At 37.8% G+C, this 19,942-nt stretch overlaps 1 protein-coding gene across 3 annotated transcripts in view; it reads left to right on the top strand.

Moving 5' to 3' along the window:
* The window catches only part of INO80 (INO80 complex ATPase subunit), a 62,631-nt gene extending 43,755 nt beyond the window's left edge, over window positions 1-18,876 (top strand). For all 3 annotated transcript variants that reach the window (XM_048948221.1, XM_048948220.1, XM_048948219.1), the window contains 10 exons: window positions 3,001-3,128; window positions 7,089-7,183; window positions 9,854-9,926; window positions 11,172-11,330; window positions 12,273-12,375; window positions 12,943-13,031; window positions 13,888-14,043; window positions 15,080-15,239; window positions 16,006-16,221; window positions 16,851-18,876. In XM_048948221.1, the coding sequence (XP_048804178.1) occupies window positions 3,001-3,128; window positions 7,089-7,183; window positions 9,854-9,926; window positions 11,172-11,330; window positions 12,273-12,375; window positions 12,943-13,031; window positions 13,888-14,043; window positions 15,080-15,239; window positions 16,006-16,221; window positions 16,851-17,068 (1,397 nt within the window). In that variant the 3' untranslated portion in view covers window positions 17,069-18,876. The remainder of the gene's footprint in view (window positions 1-3,000; window positions 3,129-7,088; window positions 7,184-9,853; window positions 9,927-11,171; window positions 11,331-12,272; window positions 12,376-12,942; window positions 13,032-13,887; window positions 14,044-15,079; window positions 15,240-16,005; window positions 16,222-16,850) is intronic.
* The last annotated feature ends 1,066 nt before the right edge of the window (window positions 18,877-19,942 follow it).

The following is a 19,942-nucleotide window of genomic DNA, read 5'->3' as shown; positions in this document are numbered from 1 at the left end:
TATTACGCTTTTTGTTAGGACTTTGCACAGGCTGTCCTTTGAAGCACTAGGTGGCAGGCTTTAAGCACGCGAAAACATGACTTTGGAAAACAGCGATATTGAGATAGCGCAGTGAAGTTGTCAGGCTTGTAGTCATACAGTTTTCTCTTCCAAAGATGACAGATCTTTTTTTGTTGTTGTTGTTGGTTTTGTTTTGCTATCCTGAAAAGGCTTTCTCATCAGTGCGGTCTGCTCAGATGCTGAGATGTTAGACAAATTATGAACTGTTAACTAGCTTTTCAGACTGTAAAACCATCTGTAAATCAATTCTTTTAATTTGCATTCTAGTGCAACTCAAAAATAGCTACTTATATAATGGAACATTAAGGAGCCAGTAGCAAAGGATATGCATCATTTTCATTTTGCAAAACTTAGTTCTACCTATCATGCTTGTTGTAGAAAAGCAGTAGCTTTTTACTTCTGGAAACGTGATGTATCAAACCGAGTTAGTCTAGATGGACTTGTGAACAAACCCGGTTCTCTCAGTTTCCTTTCAGACAAATGGCTTTTGGTTAATGATCATGTTATTTTGGCAAGCATATCTAGATTTTTTCATGTTACTTATGTCTATTTAATTCATTCTGAAATAGCAGGTTGAGCAATTTGAATAAAATCAAAATGTCATGACTTTGATTTGATAGCAAGAATAACATTTAGTGTAAAGAGTAAGGAGAGTAACTCATTTCCATTTTATCTAACTGCCGAAGTTAAAAGTTTGGGTTTCCTTAGAGGAATGTATAAAATTATTAACTTGTATTAATTTGCATGCAGTTGAGACTGAGCTGTATTCTAGGTTTCAGAATTATACACTCCACTGTAGTTAATACAAATGCCAGCCTGAGCTGTAGCCTTGAGTTTTCCTTACAGTATTTACTTGACGTGGCTTTCCAGTTGGTGAATTCCATGAGATAGTTGGTAATGATTCAAGTAATGATATCGTACTTCTTCCTGGCAAAGCAACAAGATCACCATCAGATGAGATTTTTCTTTATGAAGGGAGAACGAAATAAAATACAACAGTGAGCATCCAAATAGGCAGTGAAGCAAAAATGAGCAGAGCTTTTCTGTCTCAAATTTTTAGCTGGTGTAATGCAGAAGGACAGCTATGCACTTAGCAAGGCAGAAAGCATTCACAGCACCATCTTACAGTGCAGATATATTACTAATAGTTCTAACTGACAATGATAGTTCACAATTTTTTGAGTGTCAGAACACAATACTGTGGCTTCAGCTTCTGATGGTCTGATACAATTCCAGTAATTCCAGCATCAAGCCCATTCTTTATGTTTAAACTTAAGAATGTAGTTTTTCTTGAGATCTTGATTGGAAAGACTGAAATGATGAAGAATCCACCATGTTTCTGGATAAAACTTTGGCTCACTAGTTTTTCCTTCTCTGTTAGGAGACTAAGGAGAGAAGCATGCTCAATTTTTTTATGGTTTTGACATAAATTACTGGATACTCTGTATCCAGTATAAAGTTCTCTTCTGTTGTTGAAAACTTTTGGCCAGAAGAAAAACCTTGTGTATTGCCAATTGGTCTTTGAAAAATCAGTTCATCAAGTTTCAGAACTCCTCACTGCAGGAAAAGCTTTTAAATGCACAGAAATCTGGAGGATTATTTTCCCAATGCTTCTCTTTTTTTTTTTTTTTTTTTTTCCAACTTTTCATAAAATGACCATAAACCTTATTGTGTTATTTCAAAATGATCTTTTGAATTATGTAGAAGAACAGCTACTTGTCTGCTTTTTCTCCGTGTGGTTGTACACGCAAGAACCAAATGAGCCCTCTGTGCCACGTCACTGCACGTGGACAAAAACTTTGTTGATGTGATGCTCATGAGCATTTTTAGGAGCAGTGTTCTCCACTTAAGCTCTGTATTCATCTTTTTCACAAGCGTGGAAACTTGTGGTTGGTTTTAGCTATACAAAAATGCACTGTGCTCAGATGAACAAATTATTTTTTGTATATACCATTTGTTTGAAATATATTACAAGACTGTCAGCTGCCTCAAGGGAAGCTGAATTTTCTTCAGACTATCAGTTAATTTATTCAGTGCAACTGGAACTGTGGGAAACATTACCTGCTGGATGCGTTGAAAATATTTTGACTCTGTACTAGGCTGTACTATTTGCAGTTCTCAACTTTCTGTTTTGGCTGTAGACCTAAATTCAGACGTGCCAAAGAATAAAGAATGATCGGTGACTTTCCCAACAGATAATTTTTTTGGAAGAAAATGTCTCTTCATCCTCTTTCAACAGTAATGTATTGTTTACTGAAGTTTATGTAGAGAATGTACAAACAGGAAGATCTCCTTCCTGAAAAATACATCATAAGCAGTGCTGAAATAGAGAGGACATGAAGTATAAAATCTGCAATGATTTACAAGATTGAAGTTTGGAAATGTTTCTTAAACAGAAAAAAAAGGTGGAGGGCAGGAAAGAGAAGTAAAAATTAAGGCCGTGCTGTGAAGGGGCAGTTGTTTTACAGTGACCTAGAGAACTGTTTTTCAGCTTCTGTGCTGGTGGTGAGTTTGGTCTTGAAATCAGGTTTGTGAGTAAAGAGTCTAAAGCTCAGCAGTGGGTAGCAGGAAATGTCCAAAGGACAGCATTATAGTATGGGAAGGGAACTGTAAAGATATGTTACTGTTGTTGAACTGGATAGGATTGATCCTTAGAAGGGAGAAATGACTGTCCAAAGAACGTCTTTTTCCCTTCTCATGAGCAGATCAATCTGTGATGTAATTTGCCAAGTGGATAAGTTCATGTAGTCCTGTCCCAGCAAACAAAAGTCACTGTCAGCAGCATTACCGTGAGTGTCAGCCAGAGGAATGTTGCCATCTCTTCTGTCGCCATTTAGGAATTATAATGTTGTGAAGGGCGAGCAAAACTTAGAATTTACTTAAACCATTGCTTTGTAGCTATTTTGACTGTATTACTTCTTTTCTTCCATTTCTTCTTAGACAAGGAGAGTCTGATCACCGACAGTGGAAAACTTCATGCTCTTGATCTTCTGTTGACAAGGCTGAAATCTCAAGGGCACAGAGTTCTTATCTACTCTCAGATGACACGGATGATTGACTTACTGGAGGTAAGAGAGCTGTAACCTACAGGAGGCAAATTCTGAAGGTGCAAATTTAGTAACTGTGTTTTGGAGAAAATATAAAAATTTGGATGCAGCAAGCCTGACTTAAAAGTGGTTACACTGAGGATTACCCAACAAATGCATTAACGTGAGTGAATAAGATCTGCTATACAAAAGTAGACTGAAGGTCTGACTTGTTGTGAAACTTCCAGCAGTGTACAGCACAGATGGTTAGGGGAAGATGTGTAAGAATAGTGATACTTCACAGTTATTCTCTGTGTCCAGTATTTTGCAGCTTGAGGACTTTCTGAGCCAGGTGTGGCTTCTGTATAAAATTTTTTAGTTACATCTTGAGTCTTTGTAAATTTTTGTCGTTTGCACTGCCCTGTGGAGAGATTTTACATGGCTTAATTAGCCTCTTTTGCTGGTTCTGAACTGCTTTCTTCTGGTTTCTTTTGATGCCTGTGTATTGGAAGGAGAAGTGAGAACAATCATCAATTTTCTGTTATATTAATGTTGCTGGTAATTTCACAGACCTTTACTGTTTCCCTCTGTCATTTTATTCCAGTTTGATAGACATTAATAAGAAGAGGTTATCTGGCATATATGATAGGAAAGAAATCAGTAACTAAGTGATACTCAATATTTAAATACAGCCAGTCTGCCTTAGAAGAAAAAAAATAATCACTATTTGATTAGCAGCCATGTTACTATAGAGCTAGTCTGAAATGACGTTAGTGAGAGGGTTATTGATTTTATTTACTATTTGTAATACTTACAGTGTTTTGAAAAAAAAGTGCCTCTTTCTCTGGACTTCTGTTGAAGACAGCAAATTTTGGGTTTTTTTCTCTGGATCTGGGGAAAAAAAAAAAAGAGATTGTCTTGTGTTGCAATGCTTCCATCCTTTATCAATGAAGGATTAGTCATACTATTTTTTATGACTATCTAATTCTGAGTAGGAAACTTGATGTTCAGTAATTTCAAAGAGATAAAATTTTCTGACTGAATATGTAACAGATAAGACAATATTTGCATTTGGCAGTGTAATTCAGCCCTGATAAAACATGAAGGTCCTGTGATACTTCAGCCATTAGTTCTAGATGTACATGGGCTCCCTCAGCAGTGTTTTACTTGAGCTGTTGTCTTCTCCACTAGAAGAGAACAAATGAAAAGCCTGAACCTAATAGCTGTCTCAGTCTCATATGAGGAGGAGTATATTTAAGGTCAGCAGTTAATAGTGCAATAAATCATCACAAGCTGTGAAGATAAGAACTTGCATGGTTGCAATGGTGTATCTCAGCTTTTTCCCTTTTTTTTTTTTTTTTTTTTTGGTAGATGTTGGATGTGGTCCAGGTTTGTTGCCATTCTGTGACACCATCAAACTCATGAAACTGAGTGTTTGATGCTTCTTTGTTTTCTGTTAGCATTCCATTGTAAAGGCTTGGGAGCACACCATTTTACTATTGTACCTCCTAAGTTTTCAGCTTCACTTGTTCAGCATTATTGCTCACGTAAGCCACGTACCAAGTCTCCTGTTTTAGTTTTCTCCCACCACTTAATGGAAATTGAAGCTAAGCAGGCTACAAGTGAAGCAAGGACTGAAATCCCTCTTTTGCAAGGATTTTCTTACAGTAGACTTTTTTCCTTACCAGTGATACCAGAATGCATCCCCTCAGCCTACTTGCATGTAAAAACATAAGATATCCTGTTTCTTTTAACAGTATTTTGATGGTGTGAGTATAACTGCTGTTATTATATTGTACTTAATCTGTGCATGACAGAGAGCACAAAGCATATTGTTTACAAAGTCAATGTTTGTTTGATTTAGCTTCAGCTGAAGAACTATGGTTAGTTTTGCTGCTATGAGATGGTAAGTATAAATGCAAAGAGGGAAAAGATTTTCTTTTGGCTGAAAGAGATAAATAGAATTTCAGTATCATCATTTCAGGCAGATGTTTATTTTGTACCTTCTTAGATTAATGTCATGGGTTTTTTTTGTCTTTTTTTTTTTAAATATGATTGTTTTTTCCTGTAAGGAAGAATAATTGTGAATTATTTCAGGGGGAATAATGTTTGATGAGGACTCAAATTATATTCTGAATGAAGTTTGATGCATTAATTATATGCTACCAAACGTGTATTAGTTGTGTTAAAATGTAACAGTATTTGATCTGGACTATGACACGAAAGTTAAAAAAACAGTTTTTGAGAGAAGTATCAGCACTGAAGACTCAAGGAGCACTTTTATAGCTTGTTCTTCTGTAGATTGTGTGGTAGTGAAAATGTCTAAGCTCTAGGATAAATGACTGAGTGGAAGTTGTTTTCTGTTTGTGAAGTTTGGTTAGAAGATGCTGATGGAGAGGTGGTAATTCTGAGATGAGGGAATACTAAAGATGTTGAAATACTAAATCAGTGTAAATGCACATAGAGATAGTAAGAAAGAAATGGAAAGAGAAAGCCTGTGTGATAATTGAAAAAGGGTCGATCAGATTTGGAGAAAAGGTCACGTAGCGCCTAGTTGACAACTGTATTGCTCTGGTTTCATTTGGTGGCAGAAAGCTGATGTAGATGTGGAATAAATCAATAATAAATTAGGGCTTGAGTGCCTGTGTGGCTAAGCAGTTGTTCTTTGCTTCAAAATTCTGTTGCTTTGCTCCATAAATCCTACAACCCGTAAGCCCTGCTTTGTAGAGGTAAACCACATGTGATTTTTGGCCTCTTCAGCATTGTTAATTTTATTTACCTCCTTTTCTCTTTCATCTGCTACATGTTGAAGCTTCTCTCTAGCACAGCAGTCTTCTTCTCAGGTTCCTTATAGCATGGCAGCTCTTTCACCTCTTGTGCACTGATGAAGTAAAATGAAGGAGAAGCAGGAGCCCTAAGGCTAGGTGGAAAGGAGAGCTGAGCATGGTACTATCAGAGGAGGGTTTGTTAGAGTGCAAATACTGCCATGTCTTCACACTGCACAGCAGTTTATCTGCTGAATGTTGAAGCTTGGAACAAGATGAGTCCAATAGTTCTTGCTGCTAAAGCACCATCTGTTTCCATTCTGTCTTCATTTGCAGTCACAGCAGCTAGGAAACAAACACATGCACCAGTAGATTTAAATCTAACAAATATAACCAGTAGGAGTTGTGCCTTGTCAGCCAAGGCTCACAGTGTTAAAATATCAAAGGGTATATTTGTAAAGAAACAGTAAGGATATATGTATAGCCTGCAGAGCTTTCTGTGTAATTCAGATTGTATTGATAGTTGCACAGTTACCAGAAAATGCTAAGTACTTTAGAGCATGAAAAATGTGTTTCATTGGAAAAGTCTTCTGCCTACAGCATTTCTGGTTGATGCCATTTGATTTTTGTCCAGGTAATGGGTTCACCTCTGCTACTGAGGGCTAGTAGTAGAGGGCCAGTATTTCCATTGCTCACTGGGTTCTTTATCACTGAGATAAAGCCTGGGCAGATGTTGGTGTACAGTACTAGGTTTTTTAAAACCACTGGTCAGAGGTTCATAATTAACAGGCAGCAGGTACCAGTGGTTAGTTAGAAAAGGTTCACTGGCACAGTGAAAGCTCAGGGATTGGTAAAAGCTTAGACTTTATGAACATAAGTTTCATAGATTAATGATTTTTATTTACTTAATAGATTTATTTGTAGAAAAAGTGCTGTAACAACACTGTCTGCAGCCCAACTCTGAAGTGACATCATCATTCATCTCTTGCCTTACAAGAAATACAAAAACTGTCAAGTTATTAAGGGTAGCTTTCATTTCTGAAATAATAAAGTATTGTTTGTATAAGATTGCTTATAGCATTTACCAATGGCATTTAGGTGTTCTTCCCCCCAAGCAACAATTCTGCTTTTATTGTGTTGATTTTTATTTATTTATTTATTATCCTCTTTATGGTGAATAATCAAGACCGAGCAGTTCTAAGAGCAAGTGTATTTTTCTGGTGTGTGTTCTTTGCAGGAATATATGGTTTATAGGAAGCATACCTACATGAGATTGGATGGTTCTTCAAAGATTTCTGAACGAAGGGATATGGTGGCGGATTTTCAAAACAGGTAATATATTTTAATAGATGTTTGTGTGGTTGGTCATGTATATGTAAAGAGTCGGTGTAAGATGCAATGGAAATAAATGACATTTGTGCTTTATAATATCTGATAGACCTCATTTAGCTGAAAGTTTCCTGATGGTTTGCTGGCCAGAAGTCAGTTGTATTGATGCTAAACCTATAGAAATTAATCATCTGTGAAACAGTACAGGAAGCAAGTTTTAGTGTACTCGTAATTGTTTGTTCCAGTCCAAGTATTCTATTGCTTATAAAGAAGTTGAATAGGAACAGGGAAAATATTCTTCAGTTATTATGTACTCTGAGAACTGACACAATAAAGAAATGGAAAATCTTGCATGTGCTAGAGCTTTGGAAGTGCTGTGCTACAAAACGAGCCATGTCACTTAAGCATGTTTCACAGAGTAGCAGTGTAAATAAATGATTTTATCGTTAATGCAGAAGGGTTCATTAAGAAAGCTTGAACAGAGTGGGAGGCGGGGGTGAGCAAGTGTTAAGTTGTAAGACATGCTGCCTGTCAGTTTAGAAAAACAAGATGGATTCTTGCAACTTTTACTTGCCCATCAGGAAAGAAAGCTATGTAATCATCTTACAAGTTCAAATATTTTAGCATAACCTTGTCTCCATTGAAGCACATTAAAAATAAACAACTGAATTTATGGTTATTAAGTTTCCTTTTAATCATGAAATATGGCTTGGTAGGATATTACTTTGGTATCATGGTTATTAATAAGGTTACCCTTCCTGAATGTGGATGTGTGCTTTTAAGAAGGTCACTTTTGTTTTTCAGACACGTTAGGTTCACAGATAGTTTGCTGCAAGGTGAAAGCACATAACTCTAGTCCTAGTGTTAACTGTCCCAGGGTATCACAGCTGAAGGTAGCAGGAGCTCCTCAGAGCAATAGAACTTGAAAAGCATGTGTGCCAATGTCTGATGCGGAAGGACTGTGCAGTGCTCTTCTCCCTGTTCTGTGCTGGCTGTGATGTCCTACTGGAATCCTGACACTTCTTCCTGTAAGGTCCTTTAACCGAAGAAGTCAAGAAAATTGTTTTTATTAATAAAACGAAATTTGTTTTTATTAATGAATAGAACAACTAAAGAAAAATAATCATTTTGACAGGAAATCCCTTTGAGATATAGGTCAGCCAGTATAAACAAGAGTTCCTATTAAAATGTTATTTGAATTCCTCTTATACATGATTTACTTATGAGAATGTTTTCAGGAAAAAAAGCCTGAGTGAGACTAAACTATGCTGCAGGATGTCCTAGCAGGGTGCTCAAAATATGTAACCATAATTCGTTCCTGTAGTCTGTGGCACTGTCCTCTTTCTTTCCTTTCCATATGGCATTTCCAGAAGCATTTCAAAGCTGGATGTTCAGGTGACTGTTTATATGCATGTTCCACTATTGTTGGAAGAATCCAAAGACTTCCTGGCCAAGGATTAGCTAGATAGTAAATAGTTCCTGCTGGCTTCATTGGCTTGGATACCTGACAGATAAAGTCTAGAGTTGGTTAGCTTGGCTTTAATTCCTCTCAGCTGCCAGCAGCTCAAGATGGAGTTTATTTATTTAATTCATACTTCAAATAATTGTTTTAGCTGTCTGTTGGCATGCAATGGCATGCAGTACCTCTACTTGCCCCAGCAAGGGCTAGAAATGCACCTTAGAGGACTCAAGGACAGACTGCCTATTCAGCAAGAGCTTCTGGTTCCTTACTAATGTTGCATGCATCAGTGTATGGACATGGTGGTACTGAAAGGACGTGGCATTGCACAGTGTCTTCTCTTAAGCACTTCTCTTGCTGTGCCCTGTCAAAGGATGTCAACCTCTTTGAGGTCCTCTTTACTTCTCTTTGCTTTGTGCCAACCTGTGCACAGACAGACACAGTGTACGTGCTGCTGGCCCCATACCAGTGGCACTAGTGAGGTTCACAACCTTAAAAGAAATCCTGATTTCACTGTTACCACTCGGGTTTTTGTCAGTACTTGGTTGTCCTGCATATGGGCCTGTCTCCTTCATTTTGTATGTATGTAAGAAAACTGGACGAAAGAGAACAAAACTTGTAATATAAATCAGCAGCACAGTTAGGTCTAGAGTTGATTCCTTCAACTGAAGGACATCTGTTTCTGCTTATAGACCCTTGTCTTTTTATAATGTACCTCTCTATTTGCCAGCGTACTTTTATAGAAGTTTATTCTTTTTTTTTTCTGCAGAAGTTGTTTGTTCTCTTCAAAGCATCGAAATTAGAACAAAAATTGCACTTAGTGTGAGCATTAATTTTTCTTTATCAATTGAGCAGTGTTAGTGCAAGTTTTTTTTATTTTTTAACATTGATCCATTCTGTGAAACAATAAATTACTCTTTGTCTGTGTCAAATCTTAATTTCCAATGTGGTCAAGATAAACAAGCTATAGTTTGTTTTGATAAGAGATAAGAAGCTGCTTTTGCAAGCTGAATGTTTGGTTGTTCCAGCAGTCTTGATTTTTATATTAACTTTTTGTATGTTTTTCTCTTGCTTATGAGCAGCACAAAACGTTCTGAAGTGTTCAAGTAATAAAAATAGCCCTTGATAACTTGGGTCAAAAAACTTACTTCCGTGGTTACTTCTTGTTCAGCATGCACAAAATAAGGTGTTTTTTTAACCTCTTTCTTCTCCAGGAATGACATTTTTGTGTTCCTGTTAAGCACGAGAGCTGGAGGGCTGGGCATTAACCTTACCGCTGCAGATACGGTAGGTGAAGTATCATAAAGTAATACAGAACAAAATGAATAAGCTTACTGATTTTTAGCTTTCAGTTCTCATATCCCTCCAACCACCATTTTTCCCAGGCTGCTTATTTCATGTCTCCTAGCCCCACTATTTACCTAGGAAAATCGGTGTTGCTGTGCAGAAGCTGGAACTCTTACACCCATGCTAATCAATATTATTTTAACAGTGCTATTTGCATCAATTGCCTTACTTACTTTGCTTGTATTTGTAACGCAATGTTATCTTATCGATAAAATTCTAGAATATTGGGCACCTGGTTTACAGTTTTTGGTTGCCATTAGATATACTGATGTATGTGGCAAGAAGGAATGTTAGACAGTCTAGAAAGGTGTTGGATGACTGGGCTTACTGCAGGTGCAAATACCATTTTCATACATTTCTTCTGTGGCTGCTTGCTCTAAAGGTTCAACAGCAAAGGAATCAGTAGCACAGGTAACAGTCATCCTGAAAATCAGAAATCAGAAGAAAGCTATCTGGGGGATTTTCAGTGTTGAAAAGTTCTCTCCATTGAAGTTGCTTCAACAGAGGAAATAAACAGATGGAAATGCTAGCGTGTTCTTGCAGGCTTCTTGGATGAGTGTTCTTAGTTGTGTGTTTGTGTAGCTTTCTCAATACTTTGCAAGCTAAAATTTATTTTCATATCTGTGTTTATATTTCCAGTGTATAAATTGCAGTTATAGAATGATAGGGTAAAACGAATTTGGTATTTCAGTATTTCATAGTAAAAACACTGGAGTTAGACTAAACTAGGCTTTATTCAGTTCTAAATAAAAATTGTGTAGGATTTTGTGAAAAATCCTGATTTGATGGGATTTTTCTTCTTAAAGAAAACTTTAAAATGGTTTCATGATGTAGTTGGTTATAGGCTGATTGAATGACGGTGACTTCATAAGGTGATAAAACAATTTTATCACCTTGTTGAGAGTTTTGTGACTCCAAAGCAGAAAATGTTTAAGTTGTAGTACAACTTAACAACAAGAAGTTGAAACATTGACAGTGTGGATTTGTTTGAATGCATTTGAAATGCATTGAAAAAGATTTTAGAAGACTGGCCAAAGCTGAGTGAACGCAGCCTGCAGTGAGCTGGTCATTTTCAGAGGCATATAGTGGGACTCTTTTTTTTGGTGTGTTAGTTTTTTGTTAATATCCAATTACCCTAAATATATGGTTTTATTTAATTCATCTTGTTCTGGTATTCTCTTACAGGTAATTTTCTATGACAGTGATTGGAATCCAACAGTAGACCAGCAAGCCATGGACCGGGCACATAGGTTGGGACAGACAAAACAAGTCACTGTGTACAGATTGATATGTAAAGGCACCATTGAGGAGCGCATCTTACAAAGAGCTAAGGAAAAGAGTGAGGTAGGAATAAAGAAATTATCTGGTATAAGAAGATACAGTACAGAAACAGTATCAGAAAATGCATATCAGAATCAGGAAAGAAATATAAAAATATCTGCAGGGAAACAAATCTGTGTCCCCAGACACAGCATCATTACAGCTGCATTATATAAACTGGGAAGAAGCTAATTATTTTCACCATGAATTCATAGAAATTATTTCTTATGATACAGTGAAACTACTCAGGCCTCTGCATCTTTGCTGTGTCAGGGCTATACCGATTCCTCTAATGTTACCATGTCATACCACATCTGTTTTGTATTTTTTTTTTAATAAAGAAATTTGGAAAATAACCAAGGGACAGTTACTGAGGTGTGTGGTTTGCCAGAAGAGCTCAGTGTCCTTGCAGCATCAAGCAGTGAACATATTAGAAACTTTAAACCTCATGATACTTTACTGGCAAGAAAAAATTACTCACAATCATTTTTTTGTTAGCAGTAGGTATACTGTATGAAAGGCTTAAATGTTGTGTATGCTCAGGATTTCTTCTAGCTTTTTTTCTTAATTAGATGCTGATCATGACACTGCAGCAACTGAAGCATCCCCAGCTGAATGCATTTGCATTTCTCTTGTTCAGTCTCATCCGTTTTGCTATAGTTATACTGCAGTTAATCACCTGACATCAACCTGAAAGTGCAGTCTTTTTGCTGGCAATCTGAACCATCAAAATTGACTTACACAAAAGCTCTATTGCTAAGTTGTGCCTCTTACTTCTTTTCAGTAGAGTTGAAGTAATAAGAGTTGGAATTAATTACTTCAGCTGAGACGCTGACTGAAGTTAAAATCAGTTTGACTTTACACACTTGTACTTGTCTTTTTTTTTTTTTTGCCTGGCTTTCAATGAAGAGTATGATAATATTTCCTGGCTTTTTTGTGTAATTTCTTCTTCTCTCTCTCCCCTAGATCCAACGAATGGTAATTTCAGGTGGCAATTTCAAACCTGACACTTTGAAGCCAAAAGAGGTGGTCAGTCTTCTACTAGACGATGAAGAACTAGAAAAGAAATGTACGTGAAATTCATGTTACAGCATTTTCTCCATCTTCCACTTCATTAGCCTGTGAAATCCGTGTTTTTATCTCTACAAACACATGTATTTCTTACAGTCTTTCCTTGCCTATTTTGTATTACCACTCTTGTTAGTACAAACTGGTCTTGTGTCACTGCTGAGCTGAGAGATGAGGTTGTGCAAGAGAGACATGATGATGAAAGTTTTTATTGGCATTCATTCAGGATCATTAGGTTGTTCCTGAAAACAAAGCTTTAGCAAGAGTTATATAGGTCACAACAAGGAAAGTATTAAAAAGAGTACTGCATTTCATTGTAGTTTTGAAGCTGTACCAGAGGTACACATGTTTGAAAGAAGAAAGAAGCTTTAACTGTAAGGTTTCTTAGTAATTTGGATGCAGAGTTTTAATATATTTTTGTTTATCAGTTTTTTTGTTGATCAGTGTGCTTTGGTTTTACTGTAGGTGACTTTTCATCACAGTTGTGTAAAAACTAGAGCTTATAAGGTTCAGGAAAGGATATGAATTATCTTTTCAGCGGTGACAACTTGTGTTTCTTTTCTGACAGTGCGTCAGCGTCAAGAAGAGAAGCGACAGCAAGAAGAAACAAATCGTGTGAAGGAACGTAAACGTAAAAGGGAAAAATATGCTGAAAAGGTATCTTGATACAGGAAAGGTTTTTTAAATCATTGACAGAGAGCCTGAAAGGCTTCAGGCATGCTATTATGTGGCACGGAAGTATTTTTATGCAATGTCTGTCTAATGAGTAAAGACTTCCTTTCATCACTGAACATCAATCTGGTACTTTCTTAATCAGAATATAGTTGTTACAAAATATGTAACACATAGCTTCCAATATTTTAATATCATTTGCAAATTGAAAAAAAAGGAAGCACTGTGTTTTTACACAGCATGGATCATTGGCAGCCTGCAGACAATATTGGGAATCAAGTTAAAAAAAAAAAAAACCAAACAATTAAATGATCATTTTATAGCATATAAGATGGAGACTTAATTAAAATTTTGTTCTGCAGGGATGAAAATGGAATACAAATGAAGCACCAAATATAGATAAAACCCAAATAGCTGTGTGGCTTGCATGGAATGAGGGAATATTAGTTTTTGTTTGTTTGATTGTTTGTTTTTAAAGAATTTATAAAAATTATTTTCTGAATTATTTTATGAAAAATGTTTATGAAAATTCTGTATTTTTGAGAGTGGAAGATTTTGCATTGATAATTTTGTATTAATGGTAGTGAATTTCAAGCTTACTCCAGAAGGCAGTAGAAATCAAATTCCCTAGGAATAATTCTACGGCATTCCAGCTTTTTTTATGAAGAAAAAGAGCCTTTAAGAAATCTGTTCTTATGTCTTTCAGAAACTTGTTTTGGATAGTTCTGGACATGGCATTCCTTGAGTTATGATACTACATTGGATGTTGAAATTTTACCTTTCTTATTTCATTTATTCTGTTTTAATTACAATTTTTATTCTTCTGTTTTATCTATTTCAGAAGAAGAAGGAGGATGAATTGGATGGGAAGAGAAAGAAAGAGGGCATGAACCTTGTGATCCCGTTTGTTCCCTCAGCTGATAACTCCAACCTGTCTGCTGATGGGGATGATTCCTTTGTCAGTGTAGACTCTGCCATGCCCAGTCCTTTCAGTGAGGTGGGACTTTGCTTCTTTAAACCATATGCTATTTCAGTTGTGATCTTACACCTTGTAGAGTTCTTGCTTTTCAGCTGGTACAGAGTCCACATACGTAGGTACGTGGGATGTCTTAACGATGAGCCATGGAAGAAAAAGTAATTAATTGAAGCAGACAGTAAACTACCCACTGTAGTTCCTCTGTATTAACATACCATTATGCCCCCTTTACTTTGCTCTCTATCTTTTCTTGGAGCAAGCTAATATTATAAAACTCTCTTCCTTTCACATCCCCTGAAATTTCTCCATTTCTGCCTGCACTCCCACTATCTTCCTGCTTTCCCTTTCTCCTTCCTTTGTTATGTCTGTATTTATAACTGCTTGCCCTCCTTCTATGCCATTACCAGTCTTTCTGCTCCTGAGCAAACCAGTATCCCTAGACTAGCTCCTTATTTCGGTGTCTTTGTAAGTACTCCTCACTAGTCTCATCTGCATCTCATCTCTACTTCCTTCCTTGCTTCTGATTCTGAATTAATGTGTTTTTAATCCTGAATTTAGACTGTAAATTTCCAGTGGTACACATCCTCTTTTCCTTCATCTGTTTTTTGAATTGAATTGAAAACAATTTTTGGCAACAAATATGTTTTGTTCTATACTATGTTGATTGAGATTCGTATGTTGTATTAATTCTCTTTCTGATAAAGATTTTTCTTGGTACTACTATTAGGTTAAGAGTCCTTTTGTTTTCTCTCTAGCAATCAGAAAAATGAACAGTTGTGCAGCAGCTTTCTTAAGTCTTTGCTGAACCTATTAGTTTCCTGCTTCTTAACATTTACATTCATCAGTTGACATTAAGTAACTCTTGGAGGTTTTTACTGCTGCTCAGCATGTAAATAGAGGGTGTGAGTAGGCAGGATATGTATCATGCCATTAGAGAAAGTGAGAGAAATCAGAACATGTGCTATTTAATTACTTGTGATTGTGTGTCTTATTGTGGTTGTTCCCTTCCTTTTCCTAACCTGAGAAGATAACAGTTTTGTTCTTTCTGCTTGTTTAGATATCCATCAGCAGTGAGCTACATATGGGCTCTATCCCTCCTGATGAGAGCAGCAATGATATGCTTGTGATTGTGGATGATCCAGCTTCTTCAGCACCTCAGTCGAGGGCAACAAACTCTCCTGCTTCCATTACTGGCTCGGTTTCAGACACCATAAATGGTTGGTACTCATGCCTTATTTACTACTAGCACTAAAGGTGACACATATTCTATAACTGAACTAAATTCTGTCCATGATTGGCAAGATTTGCACAAAATAATTTACCTTATCATTGAGAAATAATTTCTGATTTGTAAGGAAATCTGTTTATTGTCTGTCATTCATTACAATTTCCTTTTTCCTGTTTTACTCTCCTAGGAGTTTTACCCCTCTTTCGATATTATAGTGGGCCCACCTTACCAAATGATGGACAAGCACAGAAATATTTAATTCCTAAGCCTTTCCTTGTATTTGCCATAGGGCTAATAATCAGTTCTCTATTTCCACGGCGTGTTTGAAGCAGCTATGGTTTTAAAGTATGGTAAAAGTTTCTAATTACCATAACTTTCTACTCTGAAACAAAGAGAGCCATCGTTCTTTAATGAGTTTCTATACAAATAGTGAATGGAAAGATGAAATGTTCCTTCAGTAAAAAAAAAAAAAAGCTTCATCCTGAAGTAGAACTCAGAATTCTCCATCTATATGCGGGTAGGATTTGTAACAATGACGAGGAATTTGAGTTAATAAAATATAATCAGTGAATGTTCAAGAATATATAATTTCTTTTCACGAGATGACAACTTGAATGTCTGTGTTAATGTAAATGAACAGCATCAGTTAACAGGAACAGCACTAATGTAGATAAGAGATAGTTGCGAGGCTATATTCACTTGTGAGTCATCCAACATTCCATAGCGGTTACTGTTCTACCACTTTTTTCATGAAGGAGTTTCAGTGCAAGATACACCTCTCACTGGCAGGGGCCAGTCAAGTCGAAACCGCGGTCGTCCTAAAGGAGGGAATGCTGGATCTAAGGGCACCGGGAAGAGCAGAAGCCGGAAATCGATAGCAGGAAGCGCGGCTGCAATGGCAGGTGCCAAAGCCGGGGCGGCAGCAGCCTCTGCAGCGGCGTATGCAGCGTACGGGTACAGTGTCTCCAAAGGTACGTGGGGAAAAGGGGGCAGCAGACCTGAGCACAGCCAACCACGTGAGTTAGGGCGTTGGTTTGTTTACGGCCTGTCAAAAAATAGATAAAACCGTTGGATTGCTGGTGTTGCTTGTACAGCATATTCTGAGATCCAGGCAGAGTGCAGTGTAATGCTGTGGCGGTGTGAGAGGACAGCCATTGTCACCACAGAGGACTTCAAAATACTAGTCCTGCAAAAGCTTCATCTGCCATTTGAATTATCTCATACCAAATACTTCTATTTCGTTTTTAATTTTGTCACCCAGACAAATGAGATAGTGTTCTTTATTCCGTGGGTTTATCTGTTGCTTTTCTGTATTGCTGTCATGTTCAGTTTACAGCATTAGGTTCCAAAATGTTCTAAATGGGTTGTGGTGGAGCTTCAGCATTTACATTAGGTAACCCAGTTGACCCTGGGTATAAATGCAAGATGTGTATGTTAAGGCCATCCCTCTTAATCAAAGTCTCAAAAATCATGAATATGTTGTACTCTTAGGACCAAGTGTTAGTGTATTGTTGCCATTTATTTTTGTTGTTGTTGTTGAAGTGCGACATGGACTTGGTATGATGTGCTCACAAGGAATTTGATTCTCTTCTGTTGCTAGGCATGTCTTCAAGTAGCCCTCTACAAACAGCAATTATTCGGCCTTCTGGACTGGCAGATTTTGGACCTTCAAGCGCCTCTTCTCCTTTGAGTTCGCCTTTGAGCAAAGGAAACAGTGTTTGTGGCACCCCCAAAAGCTTAAACCTGACCAGCAGTCTTGTATCAGAAACTGCCATTCGGAAGCAAAGCAAAGGTGCCCACACCTCAGGTGCTCGGTAGTAATTTTGAACCCCCAAAGTTTGTCTAAACTGCGTTGGCTATTGGAAAAGACCACCCTGCAAGCTGAAGGCATGCAAATGAATGCCTTGTGCTGTCATGCAGCTGTGTGAAAAGAAAATCAAAGCACAATAGGAATGGGTGGTTTATCTGAGCACTTTGATTATGTGTATCCCAAATAATTATCTTTGCAGACACTGCAAGAAGGATGGAAAGGGGTCTGGAGGGAGTGTCAGATGTGGTTTTATGATGTGTATCTGACAGAGATTCCTGAGAAAGCATCCAGGTACTCCATGCAAAATCCCGAAGCTGTGTGTAACTTGAAGTCACACCAGTGTATTTTCTCTCTTGTAGCTTGAGGTGGAACTCAGCTTTAGTTTTATTCAATGAAATCGGTATCTGAATGCCAGAGTCGGAAGACATTTCTGTACTGGGAGCTGGTTGGTGTACGTGCAGGGGCTAAGTGGGGGCCTAGCTGAGGACATGGTGTGATCAAAAAAATTTGTATTCTTCTAGTGTGGACCTCTGGTTGTTTTTTTTTGTTTGTTTGTTTATTTTTTTGTTTTCTTGAAGGTTTGAAATGCAAAGGAGGGTATCTCAGGGGGTTTCTGGGGAGCAGATTCTTGTCAGCACGGTTTGTCAAGAATAGGGTAACAGCTCTGACAGGTCTAGTGGGAGCAGCAGCACTGCCTCTGCTTTGTACAGTGGAAGAAGCCACAAGCCAATGGTTTGGTTTGTGTTTCAGAGTTCTTACCAGTGTGAGCATTCACTGTACTTAGAATGATTTTTCTCATTTTTGAGGTGTGCTGAGCTCGTAAAGGCTCAGGAATGCAATCAGGCTCTACTTGTACAGATCTCAAGAAGAGGGAAAGCTGCAGTGCCGAGGAAGAGTTTGCTGCTGTTCCTCTCACTGTGCCATAGCAGAGCATGGTTCTGCAGCTAGCAGCTCTGCGAGCGGAGTGATGAGAAACAGCGCTGAGAAAGAGAACTGTGCCATTCCCCTTTCCAGCCAAATCCTGGGGAGAAAATTTGTCTCGTATCCCAGCCATCCATTGATTGTTCTTCCAGTGTGTTTTCCCTTCATCTTTGTGATCATCAGACGTAGCTTGGTTGAGTTCCCTGCCATGTGCAGGTACTGGTAGCCATCTCCCATAGGCTGATAGAAGCAGGGCTGCCAGTGCCCATCTGTGTTCTCATTCTCCTATTGCTCCTTCTCCTTCCTCAATGCACAAACCCCTCTGTAGGTCCTTGCTTTGCTGTAAGCATTGTCTGCATTGCACTGAGATGTAGGTGTGGGGCAGTTCTTCTGTCTGACACATTGAATTAAAAGGCTGTTCTGCCAGGGCACTTTCAATCCATCAAGAGAGAAGCAAGTTATGAGTTGCAGGTCTGGGCTATGACAGTGGAAGATGACTTATTATTATTATTATTTTATTTTTTTTCCAACCCCGAATCCTTTGCCTGGCGTCCTACAGTGTGGAGCAAGTGCTTCCTGTTGGCTCTGCCTCTAATTTGCACACCTGAAAATAGCAGAACTGAGCTTAGTTAGATTGATTTTTAAACAGATTTGCAGGGGATAATTGAGGGAGAGATTGTGTTTAATTAACTCATCGAAGATTTCTCCCTTCCCCTTGTATTCACATGTATATATGATAGTTAGAGGGAATCAGACAAATGCCAAGCCTTTTTTTCTCTTTGAATGTGCTGTCTATTTTTATAACTGAACTTGTACATATGTATAAAGAGAGACACACCTTTCTTTTACTAACTGGAGAAGAAAATCTTAAATAAAATGGAGTGAGATAATTTTATGTAAATCAGCGTCTTTGTGGTTTTTATACTTAAAACTAAACAAATGAGAGGGTTAGGGAAGAGAGCATGGAGGGTGCACATCTGCAAGTGCACCTGGGGACATGCTGCTCAGTGTAATGCTCTGGTGTGTTTACATTCCTCCGAGTGTCACATTCTGTAACCTTTTTCAGCTACGACTGTGCACGTTATCCCATGTCTGTATGCACCAATTATGTGGCAAGCTGCTTTGGAGCAGGTACACAACAGGTCACAAGAAAACATAAGCAGCTGTAATTGCATAGTGGTATCTGAGTTATGAGGGGTGAATTTAACGCGGTTGATTGTTTTGGGGCATCATTCTCTACAGATTTTTATTTTAAAAGAAAAATTCCTTAAAAGCAAATTTTTTTTCCCATTGAAGTGAAATGACTTGGGTTGCAACTTTTATTTTTGCACTGCAAGATAATGGTGTTAATTTCATGTAATCTGGAGTGAAGAGAAAAATACATTTATCACTTGAAAAGACTGTGAAAAACGTATACTGTTGTGTGTGTGCTTTTGGAAGATCGAAGTATTGATACTGTGAAAACTGACAATAGCATATTAAAAACGTGTTTAATCTTCAGACGAAATACAGAATGGTATCACAAGTTTTGGCAAAAGTAGCAGTAGCCTGGCTGCTTGCAGGCCAGCAAATTCAGGAAGACCAAACATGGCAGTAAAGGAACTTGTAGATCAGATCCAGTTCAAAATATGCGAAAAATATAAACAGATGAATTCTTTGTATTATGTATCATAGAAGAGCTGGGATTCTGAGATATTGATCAAGGAATTAGAAGGAGTTCATGTCAAGGCTATTCTACTCATTGATTTGGTTTGGGGAATTAAGTAGTGCTAGATAGACAAAGACTGGGAACACTTTTAAGGAGATGAGGGAAGTTTTGTGCTCTACAATGGGGAAAAGAAGTGTTCCTAAAATGGATGTGCATATTGCAGTTTTGTTCTTTGAGGTTCCAGTCTGAGCATCTTTTCACTCTGTGCATTGTGTGCTTGTTTTGTGGGTTAATGGCAAGGAATGTCCCTTTC

Source organism: Lagopus muta, chromosome 6 (assembly GCF_023343835.1).
Source record: "Lagopus muta isolate bLagMut1 chromosome 6, bLagMut1 primary, whole genome shotgun sequence".
In the NCBI taxonomy this organism is placed as follows: domain Eukaryota; kingdom Metazoa; phylum Chordata; class Aves; order Galliformes; family Phasianidae; genus Lagopus; species Lagopus muta.
This window is presented reverse-complemented; position numbering and strand designations above follow the sequence as displayed.